Consider the following 24,296-nt stretch of genomic DNA (forward strand, 5'->3'; position numbering starts at 1 on the left):
CCTCATACAATACCACAACTCTTCTCTTGGCATCCTGTCATAAGCTTTCTCTAAAGTCCCATAACACACAATGTAACTCCTAACCTTCTATATGCTTCCATCAGCATTCTCAGGGCAAACATTGCATCTGTAGTGCTCTTTCTCAGCACGAAACCATATCGTTGCTCACAGATCTTCACCTGTTTCCTAAGCCTAGCTTCTACTACTCTTTCCCATAACTTTATGCTGTGGCTGATCAACTTTATGCCTCCATAGTTACTGTAGCTCTGGACATCACCCTCATTCTTAAAAATAGGAACCAGCACGCTTCGCCTCCATGCTTTGTCTCCACTCCTCAGGCTCTCACTAACCAAGATTTTATTAAACAATTTGGTTAGAAACTCCACTGCCATCTCGCCTAGACATTTGCATGGTTCTGTCAGGATTTGCTCCTGCTCAGGTCTTGACCTTTTATTTTCCATCAGCTTTTCTGTATTGATATCTTTTACTTGGTTTTTGATCATCTGTTTATTTTGTTTTTTTCACAGCTTGTTTCTGTTCTTCACACATCAGCCACACATTTAGTGCCATTCTAGTTTTGTTTGTCTTTAATCCACTGTTTTTGATTTTGTTCATGATTGCTTTGGTCACAGTTTTTATTTGGCACATTTACCAGTGAAGTGTTAGTTTAATTATCTTGTGTTTTGTACTTTTTACACTCATCAGCTCTGTCCAAGTTTTAGTTTTGATTTACTTGTTGCCTTCTTTTCAGTTTTAGCCATTTGTCACCTGTTGTTATTCTGTTCATGTTAAGATTCCATTCTATCTAGATTTCTTGTTTGTTTTGGTCTGGATATTTTAGTATTATTAGTTTATGGATTCTGGTTATGTCACTGCACTCCCCTGTCAGTTCCGCCTCATCTTTGTTCCTCATGTTTCACACCCAGTTTCATCTGTATCACTGTCACACCCTCAGATCACTACACTCTCTTGCCCTTCACCAGCACTTCCGTATTCCTGTTGGCCACACCCCGTTTTGTTTGTCTTCTGCTTTCCCATTCGTCACTTTACTCTATTGCCTTGTCTCTTATCTTTGTTTGTCCACGCCCACTTCCTGCCAGCTCTCCACACCTGTTTTCCATCACTGCCTAATTATTCACCATGCATTTAAGCCCTATGAGTTCTGTTTGAAACTGCTAGTTCATTGATTCTAATGTCTTCATGCCAGCTCTTCTGCTCTTGATCTGTGTTCCTTGTTTTGTACTTTATTGCCTGACCGTGCTTGTTTCCTGGACCTTGTTTTTGTCTCTGCCCACTCACTACTGTTTGCTGTGCTCTCGACCTTAGCCTGTTAATTCTTGACAATGCCATTGCCTGATGCCTGCCTGTACCTTCGCCTCGCTGACCGCTTCTTTGTGTACCAGACCACTGCCTGCATTTACCATAAAGCCTTTGATATCCTACTACCTGTTTGAGAGTCTGCATTGTGCCTCCTATCATCTGCTGTGCTCAACTGCTCTGAAATCCTGACAGGTTCCACTGGAATGTCATCTGGACCAACTGCCTTTCCACTCTTCATCTTCATAGCTGTCCTCAATTTATCCAATACCAGTCTCTTACTCTCCCTGATTTACTGCCTCCACATCATCCAGCCTTTTCTGTCTCATTTTCTTCATTCAGCAGTTCCTCAAAATATTCCCTCCACCTTCTCAACACACTCTCCTCACTTGTCAGCATATTACCATCTGCAGCTATTGCCACCCTAACCTGCTGCAGATCCTTTCCAGCTCTGTCCTTTTGTCTGGCAAGTCAGTACAAGATTTTTTCTCCTTCCTTACCGTTCAACTTCTTATACAGCTCGCTATATACATTTTCCTTAGCTTTTACCACTTCTCCTTTCACCTTACACCACATCTCCTTGTTCTCCTGACTACTATCTTCATCTCTTTGACCATCCCAATTCTTTTTTGCCAACTTTTTTCTCCTTATGCTTTCCTTAACATCTTTGTTCCACCACTGAGTCTCCTTGTCTTTCTTCAGCTGTCCAGATGTCACACCCAGTACTTTAGTTCTCTCCCTCACCACATCTGCTGTACTTTGCCAGGTGTGCAATTGCAGCTGTAGCTTCTAGCTGGCTGTAAAGCATCAGAGACAGCTGTTTTTTGGGCAATAATACTTTTTTACACGGCCACCATAGATCACTGCTTAAAGGTAACGATAGGTCATAATATGGTACTTCAACAAAGATCCAACCTTTGATTTGTGTCAAATTTAGCCTAACGGATTTATCCTGTGCTTGGAGCTTTTCAGATCATGGTGATAGAGTGTTCTCTTCAAGGTGAAGGATATCACACTTACATCTGATGACTCCGCCTTCATTGTCATTTAGGAACCTGACTTGTGGAGATTCAGTTTTGGGATCTGCACTCAAAAAATGGATGCACTGTATGAAATCAGTTCGATTATGAGCAGGATTTTCATCTAATAAATACATGTAGCCCCAACTCAAATAAAGTGCATCCATCCAAGATAATATAATTTATTTTAGTTGGGACTACATATATTTATTAGATGAAATCCTGCCCATAATTGAATTGAGTTCATCCAAAGAGGCATTTCTTGAGTGTAGAAGTTAGTAAGTAAGTTAGTAAGTTGCCCTGTACATATGTGGCAACTGTAAATTCCTGTTTCTAAAATTTCTCAGTTTATTCTATAGAGGTAAAAGTGTAATGATAAGATACAGAAAAGTTCCTGAGTCACACAGAGGCCCATGTGGTTTCTTTTGTGAAGCGTTCACCGAACTGACAGCAGTGAATCCTTTTTTTTTTTAAACATGAACATTACTTTGAATGTGTGAGCTGGTTGTGAGTTTTTCTCTTTCTTAAATCAGTGATTTGGTAATTAATTATCTGTGATTGGCCTGACATGTAGGATTCATGGATTCACTCAGTGAGTTAGTGAGTGGAATTTCTGTGACTAACTCCAAGTACTAGATGCTCACTTCTGATATTTTGAAATTGTGACTGATACATTTGAAGACCAGTGCGTCTCCTGTTTTGTGTAATGTTGGCAACTTGTAACATGCAAATAACCATAATTAAATAAAGACAGAAAATATGCATGAAAAATAGAATTTATAACTCGGCGTATGTTGTCTGAACTAATTTAAGACACTCAGATATAAAACTAAAACAAAACTTATCACAGAGTCGGAACCATGAAAGTCCCATGAAATGTTTTACTGAGACCAACACCACAAAAATGTGTGTAAATATACAAAAACACTGAATCTTTAAGCTGTACATTAAAGTTTGGGAAACACTGCAAACTATGAATTTTTCTTTTTTTTTTTCTTTACTTCACAAACCACTTGGTGACTCAATCACAGAGGACAAAGGTTAAAACTACTGGTTTTGTAAGATGAGTTTGTGTTGGTGTAGTACCTCTCAGATCTTTCCTAATTTGAGTCAGGTCCTTGTGAAAGTCTTCAAACTTCATCTGTGAGGCCTGGAACACATCATGAGGCTCAGGAAGAGGAAAAATACATGTTTCCCTCCCAGCATCCTGGTGATGGAGAGACAGGGAGGTGGAAATACTCATCACTATGACAAACATTCAATAGCAGGGGTGTTGCCCAAGTGTGCTTGGTTTCAGTGCGGAAGGTTCCCCGTTCAAACCCCACCCCTGCCACAGTGAGTTGTTTCATCTGGTGTAAAACGTGCCAAATCTACATGCAGGTCCACCTTGGATCTGCTGTGGCAACCCAAAGTGAAAACAAGGGAGCAGCCAAAGGGTCTTACTATGACAAATAATTAGGGAATAACCCTGTTGTGTTTGATGATGATGATTTGCAGACGTTCATGCTGGTTATACAGTCGCAAATAGAGCTTTACCAGCAACGCGTAAGCGGAGCCATAAAACAGCATGCACGTCTGCAAATCAGACACAAGGGGTTATTCCCATTCTACTTCAATTCCATCGTTTGCACGGTTTATTTTTCTGTAGGTAATTTGGTCGGCAAGGCTTACTGTTGAGCTGAGGCAGCGTCGCTCCAACAGCAGTCAGAGCGCTGCGTAATCCATCAAACGTGAAAATCCATCAAATATGAAACGGTAATTCTGTATCAGAATCCACATCAATACTTTCGTATGGTAGCTTAAATTCACCTATTTTGGCGGCGGCGTCAGTACTTTCTCTCAGCTAACAGCGCTAACAGTTAGCAGTGCGCCACCGGTGTTATGTCGAATTGTGCGTCTCATCGCATAAATCGACAGTTCCGCATCCCAATAATATTGCGTGAAGGACAGGAATGACATCTCGTCAGAACACCGGTCCAATCAGATCCTCGGAAAAATGTAATTGGATTAGAATCAATAATACCCAGCAACAGGCCTCACAGTAGCATGGTGGACGGTGGAGGCCATAAAGTGAGTGAGGCTGCTAAATGTCCGTCCAGTTATTCTGTGTGTGAGGATCGCAGGCCAGCAATCTGAGTGAGTGTCTCCACAATCATCTTAAACACTGTAACAACAAAACTAAGAACACAACATCTTATTTACTGCGTCACATGTTGGTGTGTAAGTGATGATGTGATCAGCGTTCGCCACAGATACATATATTAGGCCATGAAGACTCCATTGCATTTTGGAGGTGATTCAGCTCGGCGGAAGTCAGAAACCTGATTGCTCATGTTCATTCTTTCTGCCACCATTAAGGATGATGTGATCACTTGTATTTGTTTTGTGTTTGGTTTCCAAGCAGGATTATACAAAACTAAATCTTGCATCATGGCCCAAAAAAAATCCCACTGAGTTTCAGTGTTGATCCAGATCAAGGCCAAGATGTTGTGATTTTTACCAAGGGAAAGTCTGATTGAACTCAGTGCAGAGCAGCCACACAAAAAAAAGTTAAATGCCAACAATGGTGATTTATTTACAGAAGTACAAAAAAAAAAAAAAAGTCCAACAAATCCAGGGAAGATGAAAAACAACTTGGGAGAAAACTTTAGCCAAAAGCAAAAACCACACGGGGTAAAGACAAATTTGAAATATTACCTGAAACTACTCAACCCTGACAAAACTGAAGAAGACATTAAAGATCAAAATACTCACACCTCCCTGAAGTAACAGGCAAAGACCCACAGGCAAAAACACAGACTTAAGTACATGGAGAAATTAATCAACAAATCACTGACAGCCAAGGAATCACACAAATCAATCAAACATAAACAGTCAGATATGAAAATAAAACAAGAAGGCAAAAAGAAATGAAAAAGAAATACAACATGATAAAATAAACACAGGAATGAAACGATAAAACCAGACTACAACGACTACAAGAACTTAACAGCAGATAAATAATCAAAGACAGGAAAGCGTGAAACACTCAGACCTGAGGGTTTACAGACAACACCAGCAACTGTCAGCAAGGGGAGTCAGAGGACAAGGACCAAAACAGAAAACCCCCAGATACAAAACCAAAGAGAGGCACAAGAGGGAGGCAGAGGAACAACCCATAAGGAGGACACAGACACAGAAAGAAGTGCAGACAGCAGACAATGAACACAGAGAAGCCACAGAAATCAGACAGAGCTAAATACATCACACAATCATAAAGAAACAACCAGGACTGAACAACGCACACCCACAACAAAGGATCCTGTATTCAGGATCAACTTGATTTTGAATACAGGATCAAAACAATGGAGAGCAAAGGTCAGTAATCAGCTATTAAAGATCAAAATTATGATCAAAGCACAGTAATCAGAATAAAAGGTTAAGGATCATCATCAGGATTAGTATCAAAGTTCAGCAATCAGAAAAAATTAGTATCAAAGTGCAACAATTACGATCAAATTTTGGATGAATTATCAGTGAATTGAAATTATTTCAAAATGTTTTATTATTTCGAATATCAATACAATCAAAGACTAGAATCAAATTTCAGTGTTCATAATCAAAGGCTAATACCCTGTTTACACTGAGTCCACGGCCGAGTTACGACTGAAAAACGGCATCTGCTCGACATCACTCTCAATGACTCCCACTGGAGTTGCAGGCTGGTCACAAAGGGGCCTCCATGGTCAGAAAAATGATCCCTCTTGGTTGCCATTGTAGTATTCTGGAAGATTCTGATACTGCAGTAACCAGAGTTACCTGCAGGGGCGCTAAGAACCAATATAAAAGGCTGTGACTGCAGCACAGCCAGCTGCAGTAGAGGTGGGCGATACCGGGAATTTTGGTATTGATCCGATATCAAGTAAATACAGGCCCAGTATCGCCGATATTGATACCGATACATTTTCATATTTAAGCTTCATAGATCCAAAGGATCCAAAAGACCTGGGATAGAATTTCGCCAAACATTGTACGTGACAACAAAATATTTTATTATCACAATCAACAATCGTTTTGTTTGCTGCCTCTACTGGTGGTTGGCTCTCACTGCGGTATTGTATCACTTCCTGTTCCGGAGCACAGCGGTGTTTTTCTGTATCTGTTAGCTGTTTAATCTGTGCAGTTAGATTGATCTAGTTAACTAGATAACGATTTGTTTCACAGAGTAATCTTCACGTGCCTTAACTAAAGCACTCCCTCTGCTGAATCACCTCTAAATTATTCACACATTATTCACTTTGTGTGTTTTTAGGAATCCACCAGCTTAGCGCAGCTACTAGCTCTTAGCCGGTTTAGCATGGCGGCTTCTCCTGACTCTCCCGCACGTCTCTGCTCTGGGTGTGAAATGTTTAGTTATTCCTCGGCCTCCTTTAGCAGTAATGGTACTTGCAATAAGTGTAGCTTTTTCGTAGCTTTGGAGGCCAGGCTGGGTGAATTGGAGACTCGGCTCAGCACCTTGAAAAATCCTACAGCTAGCCAGGCACCTGTAGTCGGTGCGGACCAAGGTAGCTTAGCCGCCGTTAGTTCCCCTCCAGCAGATCCCGAGCAGCTGGGAAAGCAGGCTGATTGGGTGACTGTGAAGAGGAAGCGTAGTCCTAAACAGAAGCCCCGTGTACACCGCCAACCCGTTCACATCTCTAACCATTTTTCCCCACTCGGTGACACACCCGCCGAGGAACAAACTCTGGTTATTGGCGACTCTGTTTTGAGAAATGTGAAGTTAGCGACACCAGCAACCATAGTCAATTGTCTTCCGGGGGCCAGAGCAGGCAACACTGAAGGAAATTTGAAACTGCTGGCTAAGGCTAAGCGTAAATTTGGTAAGATTGTAATTCACGTCGGCAGTAATGACACCCGGTTACACCAATCGGAGGTCACTAAAATTAATATTGAATCAGTGTGTAACTTTGCAAAAACAATGTCAGACTCTGTAGTTTTCTCTGGGCCCCTCCCTAATCGGACCGGGAGTGACATGTGGCTGTCTAAGTGGTGTCCAAAAAATGAGGTGGGCTTCATAGATAATTGGCAAAGCTTGTTAGGAGAGATGGCATCCATCCCACTTTGGATGGAACAGCTCTCATTTCTAGAAATCTGGCCAATTTTATTAAACCCTCCACACCGTGACTATCCAGGGTTGGGACCAGGAAGCAGAGTTGTAGTCTTACACACCTCTCTGCAGTTCTCTCCCCCTGCCATCCCCTCATTACCCCATCCCCGTAGAGACGGTGCCTGTTCCCAGACCACCAATAACCAGCAAAAATCTATTTAAGCATAAAAATTCAAAAAGAAAAAAATAATATAGCACCTTCAACTGCACCACAGACTAAAACAGTTAAATGTGGTCTATTAAACATTAGATCTCTCTCTTCTAAGTCCCTGTTAGTAAATGATATAATAAATGATCAACATATTGATTTATTCTGCCTTACAGAAACCTGGTTACAGCAGGATGAATATGTTAGTTTAAATGAGTCAACACCCCCAAGTCACACTAACTGTCAGAATGCTCGTAGCACGGGCCGAGGGGGAGGATTAGCAGCAATCTTCCACTCCAGCTTATTAATTAATCAAAAACCCAGACAGAGCTTTAATTCATTTGAAAGCTTGACTCTTAGTCTTGTCCATCCAAATTGGAAGTCCAAAAACCAGTTTTATTTGTTGTTATCTATTGTCCACCTGGTCGTTACTGTGAGTTTCTCTGTGAATTTTCGGACCTTTTGTCTGACTTAGTGCTTAGCTCAGATAAGATAATTATAGTGGGCGATTTTAACATCCACACAGATGCTGAGAATGACAGCCTCAACACATTTAATCTATTGTTAGACTCGATTGGCTTTGCTCAAAATGTTAATGAGTCCACCCACCACTTTAATCATACCTTAGATCTTGTTCTGACTTATGGTATGGAAATTGAAGACTTAACAGTATTCCCTGAAAACCCCCTTCTGTCTGATCATTTCTTAATAACATTTACATTTACTCTGATGGACTACCCAGCAGTGGGGAATAAGTTTCATTACAGTAGAAGTCTTTCAGAAAGCGCTGTAACTAGGTTTAAGGATATGATTCCTTCTTTATGTTCTCTAATGCCATATACCAACACAGTGCAGAGTAGCTACCTAAACTCTGTGAGTGAGATAGATTATCTCAATAGTTTTACATCCTCATTGAGCACAACTTTGGATGTTGTAGCTCCTCTGAAAAAGAGAGCCTTAAATCAGAAGTGCCTGACTCCGTGGTATAACTCACAAACTCGCAACTTAAAGCAGATAACACATAAGTTGGAGAGGAAATGGCGTCTCACTAATTTAGAAGATCTTCACTTAGCCTGGAAAAAGAGTCTGTTGCTCTATAAAAAAGCCCTCCGTAAAGCTAGGACATCTTACTACTCATCACTAATTGAAGAAAATAAGAACAACCCCAGGTTTCTTCTCAGCACTGTAGCCAGGCTGACAAAGAGTCAGAGCTCTATTGAGCCGAGTATTACTTTAACTTTAACTAGTAATGACTTCATGACTTTCTTTGCTAATATAATTTTAACTATTAGAGAAAAAATTACTCATAACCATCCCAAAGACATATCGTTCTCTTTGGCTGCTTTCAGTGATGCCGGTATTTGGTTAGACTCTTTCTCTCCGATTGTTCTGAGTTATTTTCATTAGTTACTTCCTCCAAACCATCAACATGTCTATTAGACCCCATTCCTACCAGGCTGCTCAAGGAAGCCCTACCATTAATTAATGCTTTGATCTTAAATATGATCAATCTATCTTTATTAGTTGGCTATGTACCACAGGCTTTTAAGGTGGCAGTAGTTAAACCATTACTTAAAAAGCCATCACTTGACCCAGCTATCTTAGCTAATTATAGGCCAATCTCCAACCTTCCTTTTCTCTCAAAAATTCTTGAAAGGGTAGTTGTAAAACAGCTAACTGATCATCTGCAGAGGAATGGTCTATTTGAAGAGTTTCAGTCAGGGTTTATTATGGATTTCCACAAGGTTCTGTGCTAGGACCAATTTTATTCACTTTATACATGCTTCCCTTAGGCAGTATTATTAGACAGCATTGCTTAAATTTTCATTTTCATTGTTACGCAGATGATACCCAGCTTTATCTGTCCATGAAGCCAGAGGACACACACCAATTAGTTAAACTGCAGGATTGTCTTACAGACATAAAGACATGGATGACCTCTAATTTCCTGCTTTTAAACTCAGATAAAACTGAAGTTATTGTACTTGGCCCCACAAATCTTAGAAACATGGTGTCTAACCAGATCCTTACTCTGGATGGCATTACCCTGACCTCTAGTAATACTGTGAGAAATCTTGGAGTCATTTTTGATCAGGATATGTCATTCAATGCACATATTAAACAAATATGTAGGACTGCTTTTTTGCATTTGTGCAATATCTCTAAAATTAGAAAGGTCTTGTCTCAGAGTGATGCTGAAAAACTAATTCATGCATTTATTTCCTCTAGGCTGGACTATTGTAATTCATTATTATCAGGTTGTCCTAAAAGTTCCCTGAAAAGCCTTCAGTTAATTCAAAATGCTGCAGCTAGAGTACTGACGGGGACTAGAAGGAGAGAGCATATCTCACCCATATTGGCCTCTCTTCATTGGCTTCTTGTTAATTCTAGAATAGAATTTAAAATTCTTCTTCTTAATTATAAGGTTTTGAATAATCAGGTCGCATCTTATCTTAGGGACCTCATTGTATCATATCACCCCAATAGAGCGCTTCGCTCTCAGACTGCAGGCTTACTTGTAGTTCCTAGGGTTTTTAGGAGTAGAATGGGAGGCAGAGCCTTCAGCTTTCAGGCTCCTCTCCTATGGAACCAGCTCCCAATTCGGATCAGGGAGACAGACACCCTCTCTACTTTTAAGATTAGGCTTAAAACTTTCCTTTTTGCTAAAGCTTATAGTTAGGGCTGGATCAGGTGACCCTGAACCATCCCTTAGTTATGCTGCTATAGACTTAGACTGCTGGGGGGTTCCCATGATGCACTGAGTGTTTCTTTCTCTTTTTGCTCTGTATGCACCACTCTGCATTTAATCATTAGTGATTGATCTCTGCTCCCCTCCACAGCATGTGTTTTTCCTGATTCTCTTCCCTCAGCCCCAACCAATCCCAGCAGAAGACTGCCCCTCCCTGAGCCTGGTTCTGCTGGAGGTTTCTTCCTGTTAAAAGGGAGTTTTTCCTTCCTACTGTCGCCAAGTGCTTGCTTACAGGGGGTCGTTTTGACCGTTGGGGTTTTTCCGTAATTATTGTATGGCTTTGCCTTACAATATAAAGTGCCTTGGGGCAACTGTTTGTTGTGATTTGGCGCTATATAAATAAAATTGATTTGATTTGATTTGAACATTTTTGTTTAAAAAATATTACACAACACAACGTAAAACAAAATCTCCTGAGGTAGAGGGCTGACAAACTACAATACAAGGGTGCACTGCTCCGTGTTGTATGACACAGCGCAGCACTGCTCTTACAGACAGAGAGTAGACTTTGATGAATCTGCGCGCGCAGCAGTCAGTGCGTGCGGGAGAGAAAAAACTTGAGTATCGATCTTTTTACATCAGGATTGTTCACTATCAATACCAGCGTTGGTATCGATATTATAGATATTAGGATTGATCCGCCCACCTCTAAGCTGCAGAAGTAGAGTGAATGGAAGGAGACGGTTGTTCGGATCATTGCTGTAATTAAATGTTGATAGTTCCTTTGCAGCTTCATCATTTCTTCAAGCTTACTGAACCTAAACTGAGCGGTACACGATAGCCGTCGCTCTCCATCACTCCCCAGAGGTCTCCAACAGGAGTGTGAGTGTAGTGAACTGTTTAAAACACTTGCACAACTTGTGTGGCCAGTTAACAGATACATGGGTCTCATAATGGGTCTTGATAAACTCTCACATGCCTCAGCACCTTCTCAACCTGATCCTTCAGGTTGTAATGGACTCTCACATGACTCTGCATGGGGTTGCATCAATGATTGCAGTAATTAACATATTTTTCACTCCCACAATTCGGTTGCAATGCACGCTTGGTCTAAACTCAAATAATAGATCACAACGGAGACCAGCCAAGACCTGTGAGAGTTGACAAATTGTCATGACCTTGTAGGTCTTATATAGGTCTCAGATTCACATTCAAAGAAAAGGATCAAGAGTCATCTTCCAGGACCAAAGATTATTCATCAAGATTAGCTGTCTGATATTTTAGCCACAGATCCAGTGGTCTGTGCCTTTGAGCAGCAGTTGGACAGCTTGGATATATATGTGGATATGGACAGATTCATACAGCGGAGTAAAGAATGCAACATGGTAGATGACTACGGTACCTTGTTGCTGTGCTGTACCAAATACTCTTGTTGTTGTTATTGTTGTTGACCAAGTGGTTAAGTGCTTTTGTTTGGGTTCCTGGTTCATTCTCTGTGTAATGTGGAGTTGTGTGCCAAGTCAACATGCAGATACACCTCGGATCTGCTGTGACGACTCCGAGTGAAACAAGGCAGAAGGAACTTACTTACTTTGTTGTAGTCGATATTATATCACACCCAAAATAATGTACTGGAGCGGAGCCACAGTGACATCCCCTTTTTGTGGAGGAAATAAAAATTAATGTACTTTTTATAACAGATTCTGTATTTTCAGCTAAAAAAATTTTGACCTGTGACCTCCATGTAGAGGTCACAGGTCAACACTGATTGTCCTTTATTCAGTCAGGAAAACACTGACAGTAAGACCCCCATCACACATAGTAAGAATACGCAGGAACCAGGCCGACACGATAAAAGTGGTCATAATCTGGACGCAGTCGGGAGGGAAAGAGGTGTGTAGACTGTGGGCGGATCTCGTCCAGACTACTTCATCGACACCTGCACGGTCGCATCCAAAGTGTATTTAGACAACAGTTAGACGACACAGACTGCTGTCAGGCTTCCATAAAAAGTGCTGAAGACTGCATGATGTTCAAACATCTGGATGGCAAACACAGGACCTGAGTGAGAGCCAGTGCTCTGTCCTCCCTTTGCACAGGACCTGCCGGTAGTGGACATCAGAGTACAATCAACATATGGACCAGACTCACGCCATATGTGTCAAAGCCAACATTGGTGCTGTCACTCACTCCCTCCCATGCAATCACACCTTTGCCCATCCTCTCCTTCCCAGTGCTCACTGACCTCACAGCAGGAGACCGGACGTGCGTGTACATGTATAGAACAGGTGTTGCAATGATGAAATGATCGTTCAGTGTGTGTGTGTGTGTGTGTGTGTGTGTGTGTGTGTTTTCATAAAAGCTGAACAAGCGCACATGCGCGTGTGCACTGTTGTCAGCTGCGAGACACCTTTTGATACTAAACTTTGCTGGCAGTAGGCCAAGCTTCCCCATGCACGCAACATTCATCAGACGCAGCGTTTCCAGCGAACTTTAATTTTTTTTTTATTGCTCACTCCAGCATAAGCAGCACAACGCAACTCTACATGATTGGATTATAGGTGCGCGGCATGTCACATGGGATTTATTCATGCCGTGGTTGTTTGCAGCACACATCAGCCGGCTGAGAGGCTTTTCACCACAGGCTGTGGTCCCTGGCTCCTGTCTTCCCTGCACTGTGAAATGCTGCTAGGGCCATGCTCGAGGTGAGATACATGTTTAATAATGTTGTCATGGGCTGGCGAAACAGTTCCACGTCATACCTCCTACAGAGTTAGATGGTGAACATGTAATAATATGTATATTAAAGCAGTGAGATCCATTTAGGTGTGAGCATCTGATGATTGCAATGACACACTAATGTGCATGAGACAGCGGTGGGGCGCACCTGCCTGTGGCGTCACAGATATAATGGGCACAATATTTCACATTATTTATGTCACCCATGGGAAGTAATGGAAATGTATCTGTACTGTAAGGTCTATTATGTATATAACAGCCTGTTCAGATCTGCGCATGGCATGCGCTGTGCGATGCATTGACCTGCAGTAGCACATGGTGTGTTCAGATTGATTGTGCACTGTTCACATCCTCTGCACATGATGAATGCATGCCACATGCCACATACATGTTATTACATATCAACATTTCCTTTGCCCTCCGTGGCCGGGGTCCAGCAGAGGTGGACCGCCGTCAGATGTGCGTCCCAACTCGATGGCGCCAAGAGTGTTTTGAACTGTGCAACACAGTCAGGACACCCAAGCGAATGGGACCAACTATGTAGACTGCTCAGAGACTGCTGTCCATCCGTCTTCAGACCGCACCTCAACACTTCCCGACTGTGGGTGGATGTGTCATTGTGACGCCATTCTGCCTCAGTCAGCCTATGTGTGACAGGGGTCCAGAGAAAACAGCTCTGCGGCAGCTTGTGCTGTTTGTGGTCACTATGGTGAGTGATTTGGAAAAGCCTTTAGCACAGTAGTCATTATCTCCATAGATAATGTTCTGCTGCGCACGCTGTCATCTGGTCTGCTGGATTCAGGATGAGGATCTGAGAAACATGACAAAGTATAAATGTGAACCACAGCTGTGTGGCTTACCTCATCAAAGTGCCGAAGGTAGTACGCAGCAATGTAGGACAGAAGACTTCGTGTGCTGTCCTGTGTGTAAGAAAACAACAAAAACACAAAAAACAAAATGTAGGCTCATTGAAGAAGGTCTTATGAATATGATAGAAAAGCACTTAAAGAATATTTTATAGTTATTTGGATTTCTCACTTTGACATGTTAAGCATTTTAAATGATAGATCTATGAATAACTGCCAATTTCACTGTAATCAATAAACAAAATGACAAAACAAGACTATCCTGAACATGATGGATCTGCACACTGTTAAAATACTGTGTGTCTCATTGCTCCACTCTGTAAAAAATGTCACTGCCACGTTTTTTGAATTCCTACAGTCATGATGCAAACTGATTTCTGGTACATATGTTACCACAATTCTGATAACACTTATTTATTTATTTTTGTAATTTTGTCTCTGCACATCACCACAACAAGAATCAAATGTAATGATCCAGATGTAGTTGTCATGATGACATTAGCTTTAATTTGAGGAATTTAACAAGAATACTTCTTCAGTTATTCTGGAATTATGACACAGTCCTTCATTGTCAGGGAACACAATTAAAACAGACCAGTTACAAATTAGAACTTACAAATTTGAACTTTTACAGTTTTATTTGGACAAGCAGTGTTTTCCTTGGTGACCACCAAGAATCAGCATCCTTTGAAAATGAAAGAAACTGACACTTATGCTACACTATTGCTGTAGATTGTTACAGCTGATAATAATATGAATATGCAAACTCACACTTTATGTTGACTGGGCAATGTTTGTCAGGATTTGGGTTTTGTCTGGGTGTATTTTCATGTTTTGGTTAGGTTATGTTGCTTTTCTGTGTGTTCTTTCTCTTGTCTGGGTTTTTTTTCTTTGGACTTTCTGTCCCTGCCTGTCTTGGCTGTCTCCTCTGTCTCTTGGTGGTGGGCGTCTCCCCCTCTCTGGCCACTCCCCCTTTCTGGTGCATTCCACACACACCTGCTTCCAATTTGCACCTCATCATCTGGGTGTACTTATAGCTCCCCAGTTTACTTTGTCCTTTGCCAGATTGATGCACCTTGTGTCTTCTTTCAAGCTCTGTTTTGTATTCACATCCTGCTAGCCATTGTTGTATTTATGACAATCTGCTTGTTTTCTCGACCACGCCTTTGCCTGATGCTCCTTGTACTGCTGCTGATTTTGGACTGCCTACATGTGTACCAGACCCGGTTTGCTTCAACAGTAAACCATTTTTACCTACAGAGCCTTGTGTCTGAGTCCTGCATTTGCATTCTACCTAACCTGCCTACCAGACCTGACAATGTTCAAAACAAGCAATCAGACAAATGTTGAATTTAGTGTTTTACTTTCACATCGTGCAACATGTGAAACACTATTTAAAAAGGAGAAATAATTTCTAATCCAGCAGCTCTGAGATCCAGAGTTATAGGACAACATTCCACTGTAATTCATTCCGAGCTGGTTCAGCATCTCATGACTTACACTGCTCTTAACATCTTTGAGTTTGGGCAGGATGTCGAGGGTGAAACCATCAGCTTGGCCTCTTGTTCGATTTCCGCCATTCATGAAGTTACCAAAGGCCAGAATCAAACCAAGTACTTGCTTCACTGTCTCACCAGCCTGTAGTGTCTGGAAAAGAAATCCAGGTGGATGTGTATGAAACACAATGAAAGTATGAATGACTCAGCAGAAGAAATGACAGATGACAAAATAGTAGCCTTTTTTAATGAGCCAGTACATCACCATATTTCAATTTCAATTTATTTTCATTTATATAGCGCCAAATCACAACAAAGGTGCCTCAAGGCGCTTCACACAAGTAAGGTCTAACCTTACCAACCCCCAGAGCAAGCACCCAGGTGACAGTGGTAAGGAGAAACTCCCTCTGATGATCTGAGGAAGAAACCTCAAGCAGACCAGACTCAAAGGGCTGACCCTCTGGTTGGACCATGCTGCCGACACGATAGACAAAACAGAAAATTATACAGGAAGTTTGGGGAGATTTTGGGAGTCCATGCTGGTGTCCAGGACAGGAGGACTGCAGAGGAAGACACCCACTACCATCTCTGGATGGAGCCACACCTTAAACAGACAGAAAAAAAAAACAGAATCAGGGGGCAGAAAGACAACAAATACAATCTAATTTATCAGCATTAAGCAACAAGAAAAACAGAAGAAATAATAAGGTGATCGCCGGCCACTAGACCTTAGCTTCACTAAAAGACCCAGACTTTAGATAAAGTTGAGGCCACAGCCCACTCCGTTTCCTAATAAAATGAACTCAAAAGGGTAGAAAGCATAGTACCATACTATGCAGGTTTCACATAACCCTGGCACATACTGGCATAGTAACATACGATGCCAGTATGTTAGCCATATGAAAGGGAAAATAAGTGAGTCTTAAGTCTATACTTGAACATCTGTAGAGAATCTGACTATTATTGATGCAGGTAGATCATTCCATACAACAGGGGCACGATAAGAGAAAGCTCTGTGAGCCACAGACTTTTTATTCACCTTAGGGACACAAAGCAGTCCTGCACCCTGAGAACGCAGAGCGTGGGTTGGAAAATAGGGTTTCAATAGGTCAGCAGCTAAGTAGGGAGGTGCTAGTCCCTGAATAATTTTTATAGATCGGTAACAGACCTTTAAAATCTGACCTCACAGGGACAGGAAGCCAGTGAAGAGATGCCAAAATGGTGTAATGTGGTCAAACATTCTGCTTCCTGTCAAATGTCTGGCAGCAGCATTTTGAACCAATTGGAGAGAAGGTCACTGAGTGAATAAGAAGTTAGCATGCTTATATGTAGATCTGGGTTTGAATCCTGCTCATGCTACCTGTCTGAGTCGTTGGACAAGACACTGCATTGTCTCAGTCCACCCTGCTGTAAATGGGTACTGGCCTTGGCTGGTCAAGTAAGCAGTGTTGGACTGGCATCATGCCCAGGGGGCTCTGAAGTAAGTCCTACAGCAGCCCTAAAGCCCATTGGTTTTGGTGCTGTGGATGAGAGTCCATAGTGTATGCAGGCATGTGATCCCCTTGGCCTTTTCTATTTGAAAGGGTCCTCTACACTCTCCATACTGGATCACGCTCTGGGAAGTGTGCCAAAGGGCCACAGAGTCATAGATAAGCTCCCCTCACAGTGTAAGCACTATGCCCCATCTGTCTCCATCACAGAAACTGTTCATTTGACACAAAGTTATTCCAGCAGTGTCCAAGAACGTTCTGTACAGAACTAGTACTAAAGACATTAATTTATTACCTTAGGTCACTGGTTAGCATCCAAACAACACACACATACAACAACACAGGAAGCACCAGCACTCTAAAGACTTGGACCTTTGTTCCTCTGCGAAGACACCAGCATGACCAAACCTCTGTCCAGTGACCTCATGACTTTATAAGCTGTTCCCAGGCATCTCAGACTCTAGAGACCTGGATATTGCTACCAAGATAAGTAAATGTCTCAACAAGTTTCATGCATTCACCAAAAACACATACAGTAGTGTTCAGAATAATAGTAGTGCTATGTGACTAAAAAGATTAATCCAGTTTTTGAGTATATTTTTTATTGTTACATGGGAAACAAGGTACCAGTAGATTCAGTAGATTCTCACAAATCCAACAAGACCAAGCATTCATAATATGCACACTCTTAAGGCTATGAAATTGGGCTATTAGTAAAAAAAGTAGAAAAGGGGGTGTTCACAATAATAGTAGCATCTGCTGTTGACACTACAAACTCAAAACTATTATGTTCAAACTGCTTTTTTAGCAATCCTGTGAATCACTAAACTAGTATTTAGTTGTATAACCACAGTTTTTCATGATTTCTTCACATCTGCGAGGCATTAATTTTGTTGGTTTGGAACCAAGATTTTGCTCATTTACTAGTGTGCTTGGGGTCATTGTCTTGTTGAAACACCCATTTCAAGGGCATGTCCTCTTCAGCATAAGGCAACATGACCTCTTCAAGTATTTTGACATATCCAAACTGATCCATGATACCTGGTATGCAATATATAGGCCCAACACCATAGTAGGAGAAACATGCCCATATCATGATGCTTGCACCAGCATGCTTCACTGTCTTCACTGTGAGCTGTGGCTTGAATTCAGAGTTTGGGGGTCGTCTCACAAACTGTCTGCAGCCCTTGGACCCAAAAAGAACAATTTTACTCATCAGTCCACAAAATATTCCTCCATTTCTCTTTAGGCCAGTTGATGTGTTCTTTGGCAAATTGTAACCTCTTCTGCACGTCTTTTATTTAACAGAGGGACTTTGTGGGGGATTCTTGCAAATAAATTAGCTTCACACAGGCGTCTTCTAACTGTCACAGCACTTACAGTGTTAGCCTTTGCCATTCTGATTATTATTCTATCCATTTTGATGGTTGTTTTCCATTTTCTTCCACGCGTCTCTGGTCTTTTGTCCATTTTAAAGCATTGGAGATCATTGTAGATGAACAGCCTATAATTTTTTGCACCTGTGTATACGTTTTCCCCTCTCCAACTTTTTAATCAAATTATGCTGTTCTTGTGAACAATGTCTTGAACATCCCATTTTCCTCAGGCTTTCAAACAGAACAGCATGTTCAACAGGTGCTGGCTTCATCCTTAAATAGGGGACACCTGATTCACACCTGTTTGATCCACAAAATTGACGAACTCACTAACTGAATGCCACACTACTATTATTGTGAACACCCCCTTTTCTACTTTTTTTTTTTTTTTTTTTTAATAGCCCAATTTTATAGCCTTAAGAGTGTGCATATCATGAATGCTTGGTCTTGTTGGATTTGTGAGAATCTACTGAATCTACTGGTACCTTGTTTCCCATGTAACAATAAGAAATATACTCAAAACCTGGATTAATCTTTTTAGTCACATAAATTTTTTTTTTTCATGTAAACTAACAACAGAATTAATATAAGATATTACTTTTATCATCCCACATTTGGGGAACATGCAAAGTTCATTCTGTGCCTCCACATGAGTAAGCCCCCAGTGCCTTGAGTTTGTGTGTGTGTGTGTGTGTGTGTGTGTGTGTGTGTGTGTGTGTGTGTGTGTGTGTGTGTGTGTGTGTGTGTGTGTGTGTGTGTGTGTGTGTGTGTGTGTGTGTGTGTGTGTGTGTGTGTGTGTGTGTTCTTAAGAATTACATGTACAAACATTGTTTTGGGTACATTTGAGCAGGATGTCAATCTCTGATTACTGAAGTGGTGTTGCACATATGTTCTGATTGTACACGTCTGACTTATGTGGGCGGGGAATGCAGCCTAATAGGTATTTTTGTGTCATTAAACAAATTCTCTCCTCTCATGAATGTGTACTGTTTTACACATCGCCATCACATGTGATTTATGCAGTTTTCTGGATTTACAAGCAATTTCCTGAATGTTGTCTGGCACAGTCGTATGAGCACATCATCTTAAAATGAATTATTTAAACAAAATTAGGCAGGTGCATAAATTTGGGCACCCTTGTCATTTTATTTATTTGAATACTTTTAGCACTAATAACTGGAATGCAAACATGGTTTGGTAAGCTCATTGACCCTTGACCTCCTTACACAGGTGAATCCAATAATGAGAAAGAGTATTTAAGATGGCCATTTACAAATGTTTCCTCTCTGCATCTCTTCTAATGAGTGGCAGTTGCCTCTAAACAACTCTCAAATGACCTGAAAACAAAGATTGTTCAACATCATGGTTTAGGGGAAGGATACAAAAAGCTATCTCAGAGATTTCAGCTGTCAGTTTCCACTATGAAGAACATAGTGAGGAAATGGAAGACCACAGGCATAGTTTTACTTAAGGCCCAAAGTTGCAGGACAGGAAAAAACCTCAGATAAGCTGAAGTGAAGGATGGTGAGAACAGTCATAGTCAACCCACAGAGCTGCTCCAAAGACCTACAACATGATCTTACTGCAGATAATGTCTCTGTACATCGTTCAACTATACAGCACACCTTGCACAAGAAGATGCTATATGGAGAGTAATGCAGAGGAAGCCTTTTCTGCATACATGCCACAAACAGAGTCACTTGAGCTATGCTAAAGCACATTTGGACAAGCCAGCTTCATTTTGGAATCATGTGCGGTGGACTGATGAAACTAAAACTGAGTTATTTGGATGTAACAAGGGGTGGTATGCTACCTACAGTAAAATTTGGAGGTGGCTCCATCATGCTGTGCAGCTGTGTGGCCAGTGCAGGTACTGGGAATCTTGTTCAAGTTGAGGGTCACATGGATTTCAGTCATTATCAGCAGATTCTTGAGAACAATGTTCAAAAATCAGTGACAAAGTTGAAGTTGCGCACTTTGAAGTTGGATCTTTCAACAAGACAATGGCCCTAAACACTGCTCAAAATCTACTAAAGCATTCATGCAGAGGAACAAGTACAACATTCTGGAATGGCCATTTCAGTCCCCAGACCTGAATATTACTGAAAATCTGTGGTGTGACTTTAAGCGGGCTGTCCGTGCTCAGAAACCAACAAACCTGATTGAACTGGAGATGTTTTGTAAAGAAGAATGGTCCAAAATACCTTCAACCAGAATCCAGACTCACATTGGAAGCTATAGGAAGTCTTTAGAGGCTTTTATATCTGCAAAAGGAGAATCTACTAAATATTGATGTATTTTTTTTTCTGTTGAGGTGCCCAAATTTATGCACCTGCCTAATTTTGTTTAAATAATTATTGCACACTTTCTGTAAATCCTATAAACTTCATTTCACTTCTCAAATATCACCGTGTTTGTCTGTTATATGATATATTTAACTGAAATTGCTAATCCAAACAACCAATGATTTATAAAGAAAACTCATAGAAATCATCAGGAGTGCCCAAACCTTTACATAGAACTGAGGCCTTGGGTTTTGTTCATCTTTGGATTTGGTATTTTATTTTGATCACTGTGGTTTTAGGTTCATCCTCTTGTCAGGTCCTGTTCACTTTGCGTTTGTCAAACTCCACTATCTTGCAACAGCTTCCCTCATCTTCATTGTAATTCTGTCTGCTCTGTCTTACTGTATTCTCTTGCCTCCTGTCTTCCCTCACCTTTGATTTGTCTGACCACGCTCCCTTCCCAAATGTTCTCCACACCTGTGTCCATTTTTTTCTAATTACCACCACTGTATTTAAACCCTGCTTGTCTCTGAGAGAGAAAACTGACCAACCTTTAGTCAAAAGTGATTAATGACCCTGTCAGCCAATCAGAATTGACTATGTCACTAAGCCCCGCCCCCTTATGATGTCACAGCCAATCAGAATCGATGATGTCACTATGTCCCACCCCTAAGCCCCGCCCCTAACCCCCTCCCCTAATCCCGCCCCTTATGACATCACAGCCAATCATAATCGATGATGTCACTATGTCCCACCCCTAAGCCCCGCCCCTAGTCCCGCCTCCGAGCCCCCGCCCATTATGACGTCACATCCAATCAGAGTCGATGACGTCAGTATGTCCCGCCCCTAAGCCCCGCCCCCACCTCCTCCCCTAGTTCTGCCCCTGGCTCCTCCCCTAGCCCCACCCCCAAGCTCCTCCCCTAACCCCGCCCAAGCACCGCCTCCAAGCCATACCTCCCCTCCCACCCAGGGTCTAATATACTCAACAAAAATATAAACACAACACTTTTGGTTTTGCTCCCATTTTGTATGAGATGAACTCAAAGATCTAAAACTTTTTCCACATACACAATATCACCATTTCCCTCAAATATTGTTCACAAACCAGTCGAAATCTGTGATAGTGAGCACTTCTCCTTTGCTGAGATAATCCATCCCACCTCACAGGTGTGCCATACGAAGATGCTGATTAGACACCATGATTAGTGCACAGGTGTGCCTTAGACTGCCCACAATAAAAGGCCACTCTGAAAGGTGCAGTTTTGTTTTAGTGGGGGGGGATACCAGTCAGTATCTGGTGGGACCACCATTTGCCTCATGCAGTGCAACACATCTCCTTCGCATCATCCGTGAAGAGAACACCTCTCCAACGTGCCAAACGCCAGCAAATGTGAGCATTTGCCCACTCAAGTTGGTTACGACGACGAACTGGAGTCAGGTCGAGACCCCGATGAGGACGACGAGCATGCAGATGAGCTTCCCTGAGATGGTTTCTGACAGTTTGGGCAGAAATTCTTTGGTTATGCAAACCGATTGTTCCAGTAGCTGTCCGAGTGGCTGGTCTCAGACGATCTTGGAGGTGAACATGCTGGATGTGGAGGTCCTGGGCTGGTGTGGTTACACATGGTCTGCAGTTGTGAGGCTGGTTGGATGTACTGCCAAATTCTCTGAAACGCCTTTGGAGACAGCTTATGGTAGAGAAATGAACATTCAATACACGAGCAACAGCTCTGGTTGACATTCCTGCTGTCAGCATGCCAATTGCACGCTCCCTCAAATCTTGCGACATCTGTGGCATTGTGCTGTGTGATAAAACTGCACCTTTCAGAGTGGCCTTTTATTGTGGGCAGTCTAAGGCACACCTGTGCACTAATCATGGTGTCTAATCAGCATCTTGATATGGCACACCTGTGAGGTGGGATGGATTATCTCAGCAAAGGAGAAGTGCTCACTATCACAGATTTAGACTGGTTTGTGAACAATATTTGAGGGAAATGGTGATATTGTGTATGTGGAAAAAGTTTTAGATCTTTGAGTTCATCTCATACAAAATGGGAGCAAAACCAAAAGTGTTTTAAAGAATTAACTAATTCTGAAATAATTAAACATAAATCAGTGTCTATTATTTAATGCTCCTTTAATATTTCTTAATTCTTAAATTATTACGTTTCCTTTTCTGTTTTTTAATTCGTAAATTAAAGAAGGGAAACAAATAGCCGTCTCTCGGCTGTAAGTCTTTGCAGCAAGACGGTCAAATACCCACGCATAGAGCTGCTCGCGGAAACATGACCCCACGGCTGTAATACCTGTTGCAGACGCTAGCTGTGTCTGTGTGTGTGCGTGTGTGTGTGTGTGTGTGTGTGTGTGTGTGTGTGTGTGGCGGGACACCCGCTGAGCGGAGATGCTGCCCCGAGGTGATGAACCCGAACAATCAACAAAGCTCCTTCTCACTCACGCCAAATGATGTTTTCTTTTAAGATATTAGCAGATCGATCATGGTGCGCGAGCCGATCGATCATAGGGCGCGGGACACCCGCTGAGCCGAGATGCTGCCCCGAGGTGATGAACCCGGATAATCAACAAAGCTCCTTCTCACTCACGCCAAATGATGTTTTCTTTTAAGATATTAGCCGATCGATCATGGTGCGCGAGCCGATCAATCATGGTGCGCGGGACATCCGCTGAGCGGAGATGCTGCCCCGAGGTGATGAACCCGAAAAAATCAACAAACTTCGGTCTCACTCACGCCAAACGGTGTTTTTAGAGCAAAAGGTGAGGAATTACGCCCCGCGGACGAAGAAGGGTTTAAAAATCCCCTTTCCGACGACAGAGTGACATACAGCATTCACCATGGCGAGACGAACTCCGATCCTCCGCTACATCTGCGAGACCGCGGTTAACATCACCATGACAACAGAAGGCTCGCTCGCTCCAAAAAAAGCGAGGATGTACGTCAGCCGTCTGAGCCAGCCGATACCGGAGGAAGATCTGACGTACAGCCTGGAGGGGCACGAACTTTTAACTTACACGTTCGACCCGTATTATGCCCAAGTAAGTTTCTTCACTCTGGCCGAGGGTGAGACTGCCACTGGAGGAACCCCACGGGTGGCGCTTACTTCCGCCGATTGGGGGGTCTTCTCCGCGGCAGCGGGCTCGATGATTCGCGACACGGTCAACCCTGAACCTCCAGGAGATCGGACGCCGGAAAAGAAGAAAACACGCTTCCAACTCACCTGGCTCAGCACCCAGGGGCCGCGCTATAGGGTGATATTTCAGCGTGGACCTCCTGACACTGTCTCTGAGGGTGAAATTAAGTTGGAGCGGCTTAGTGCCAGCGGCCACGTCAGAAGCGTCACAGCTGCGGCTGAGAGCTGGCATGAGATGTTCAACACCTGCAACGACAGGATTACGGGCCTCTTTACAAGGTGCCTGGCCTGGAGGGACGTTATCGAAGTCCGAAAAAACTTGGCCCCTCTTTTTACTTAAAAAAAAAAAATAAATAAAAAAATAAAATAAAATAAAATAAACAGAAAAAAAAAAAAAACCTCTGACGTAGCTCCTCCCCGCATGCACGGGGGTTTCTATAAAAACCAGGGGACCACATCTCATTCAAGCATCGGACGACGAAACCAGCATGAGCTCCTCAACCTCTCCCATTGCAGCGGCCGACGACATCGCTTGTGACTGCGCGCTCGACTGTGGAAGAGACCTGCCGTCCCTGAGCC

The 24,296-nt window shown here is 42.4% G+C and overlaps 1 protein-coding gene across 1 annotated transcript in view; it reads right to left on the reverse strand.

Annotated features, from left to right (window-relative positions):
* Positions 1–24,296, reverse strand: part of LOC117530533 (formin-2-like) — a 116,112-nt gene that overhangs the window by 21,891 nt on the left and 69,925 nt on the right. The window contains 3 exon segments of the mRNA XM_034193425.1: positions 3,423–3,543; positions 13,919–13,978; positions 15,425–15,571. Coding sequence (XP_034049316.1) covers positions 3,423–3,543; positions 13,919–13,978; positions 15,425–15,571 — 328 coding nt within the window.

This window comes from Thalassophryne amazonica, chromosome 18 (assembly GCF_902500255.1).
Source record: "Thalassophryne amazonica chromosome 18, fThaAma1.1, whole genome shotgun sequence".
NCBI classification, from domain to species: domain Eukaryota; kingdom Metazoa; phylum Chordata; class Actinopteri; order Batrachoidiformes; family Batrachoididae; genus Thalassophryne; species Thalassophryne amazonica.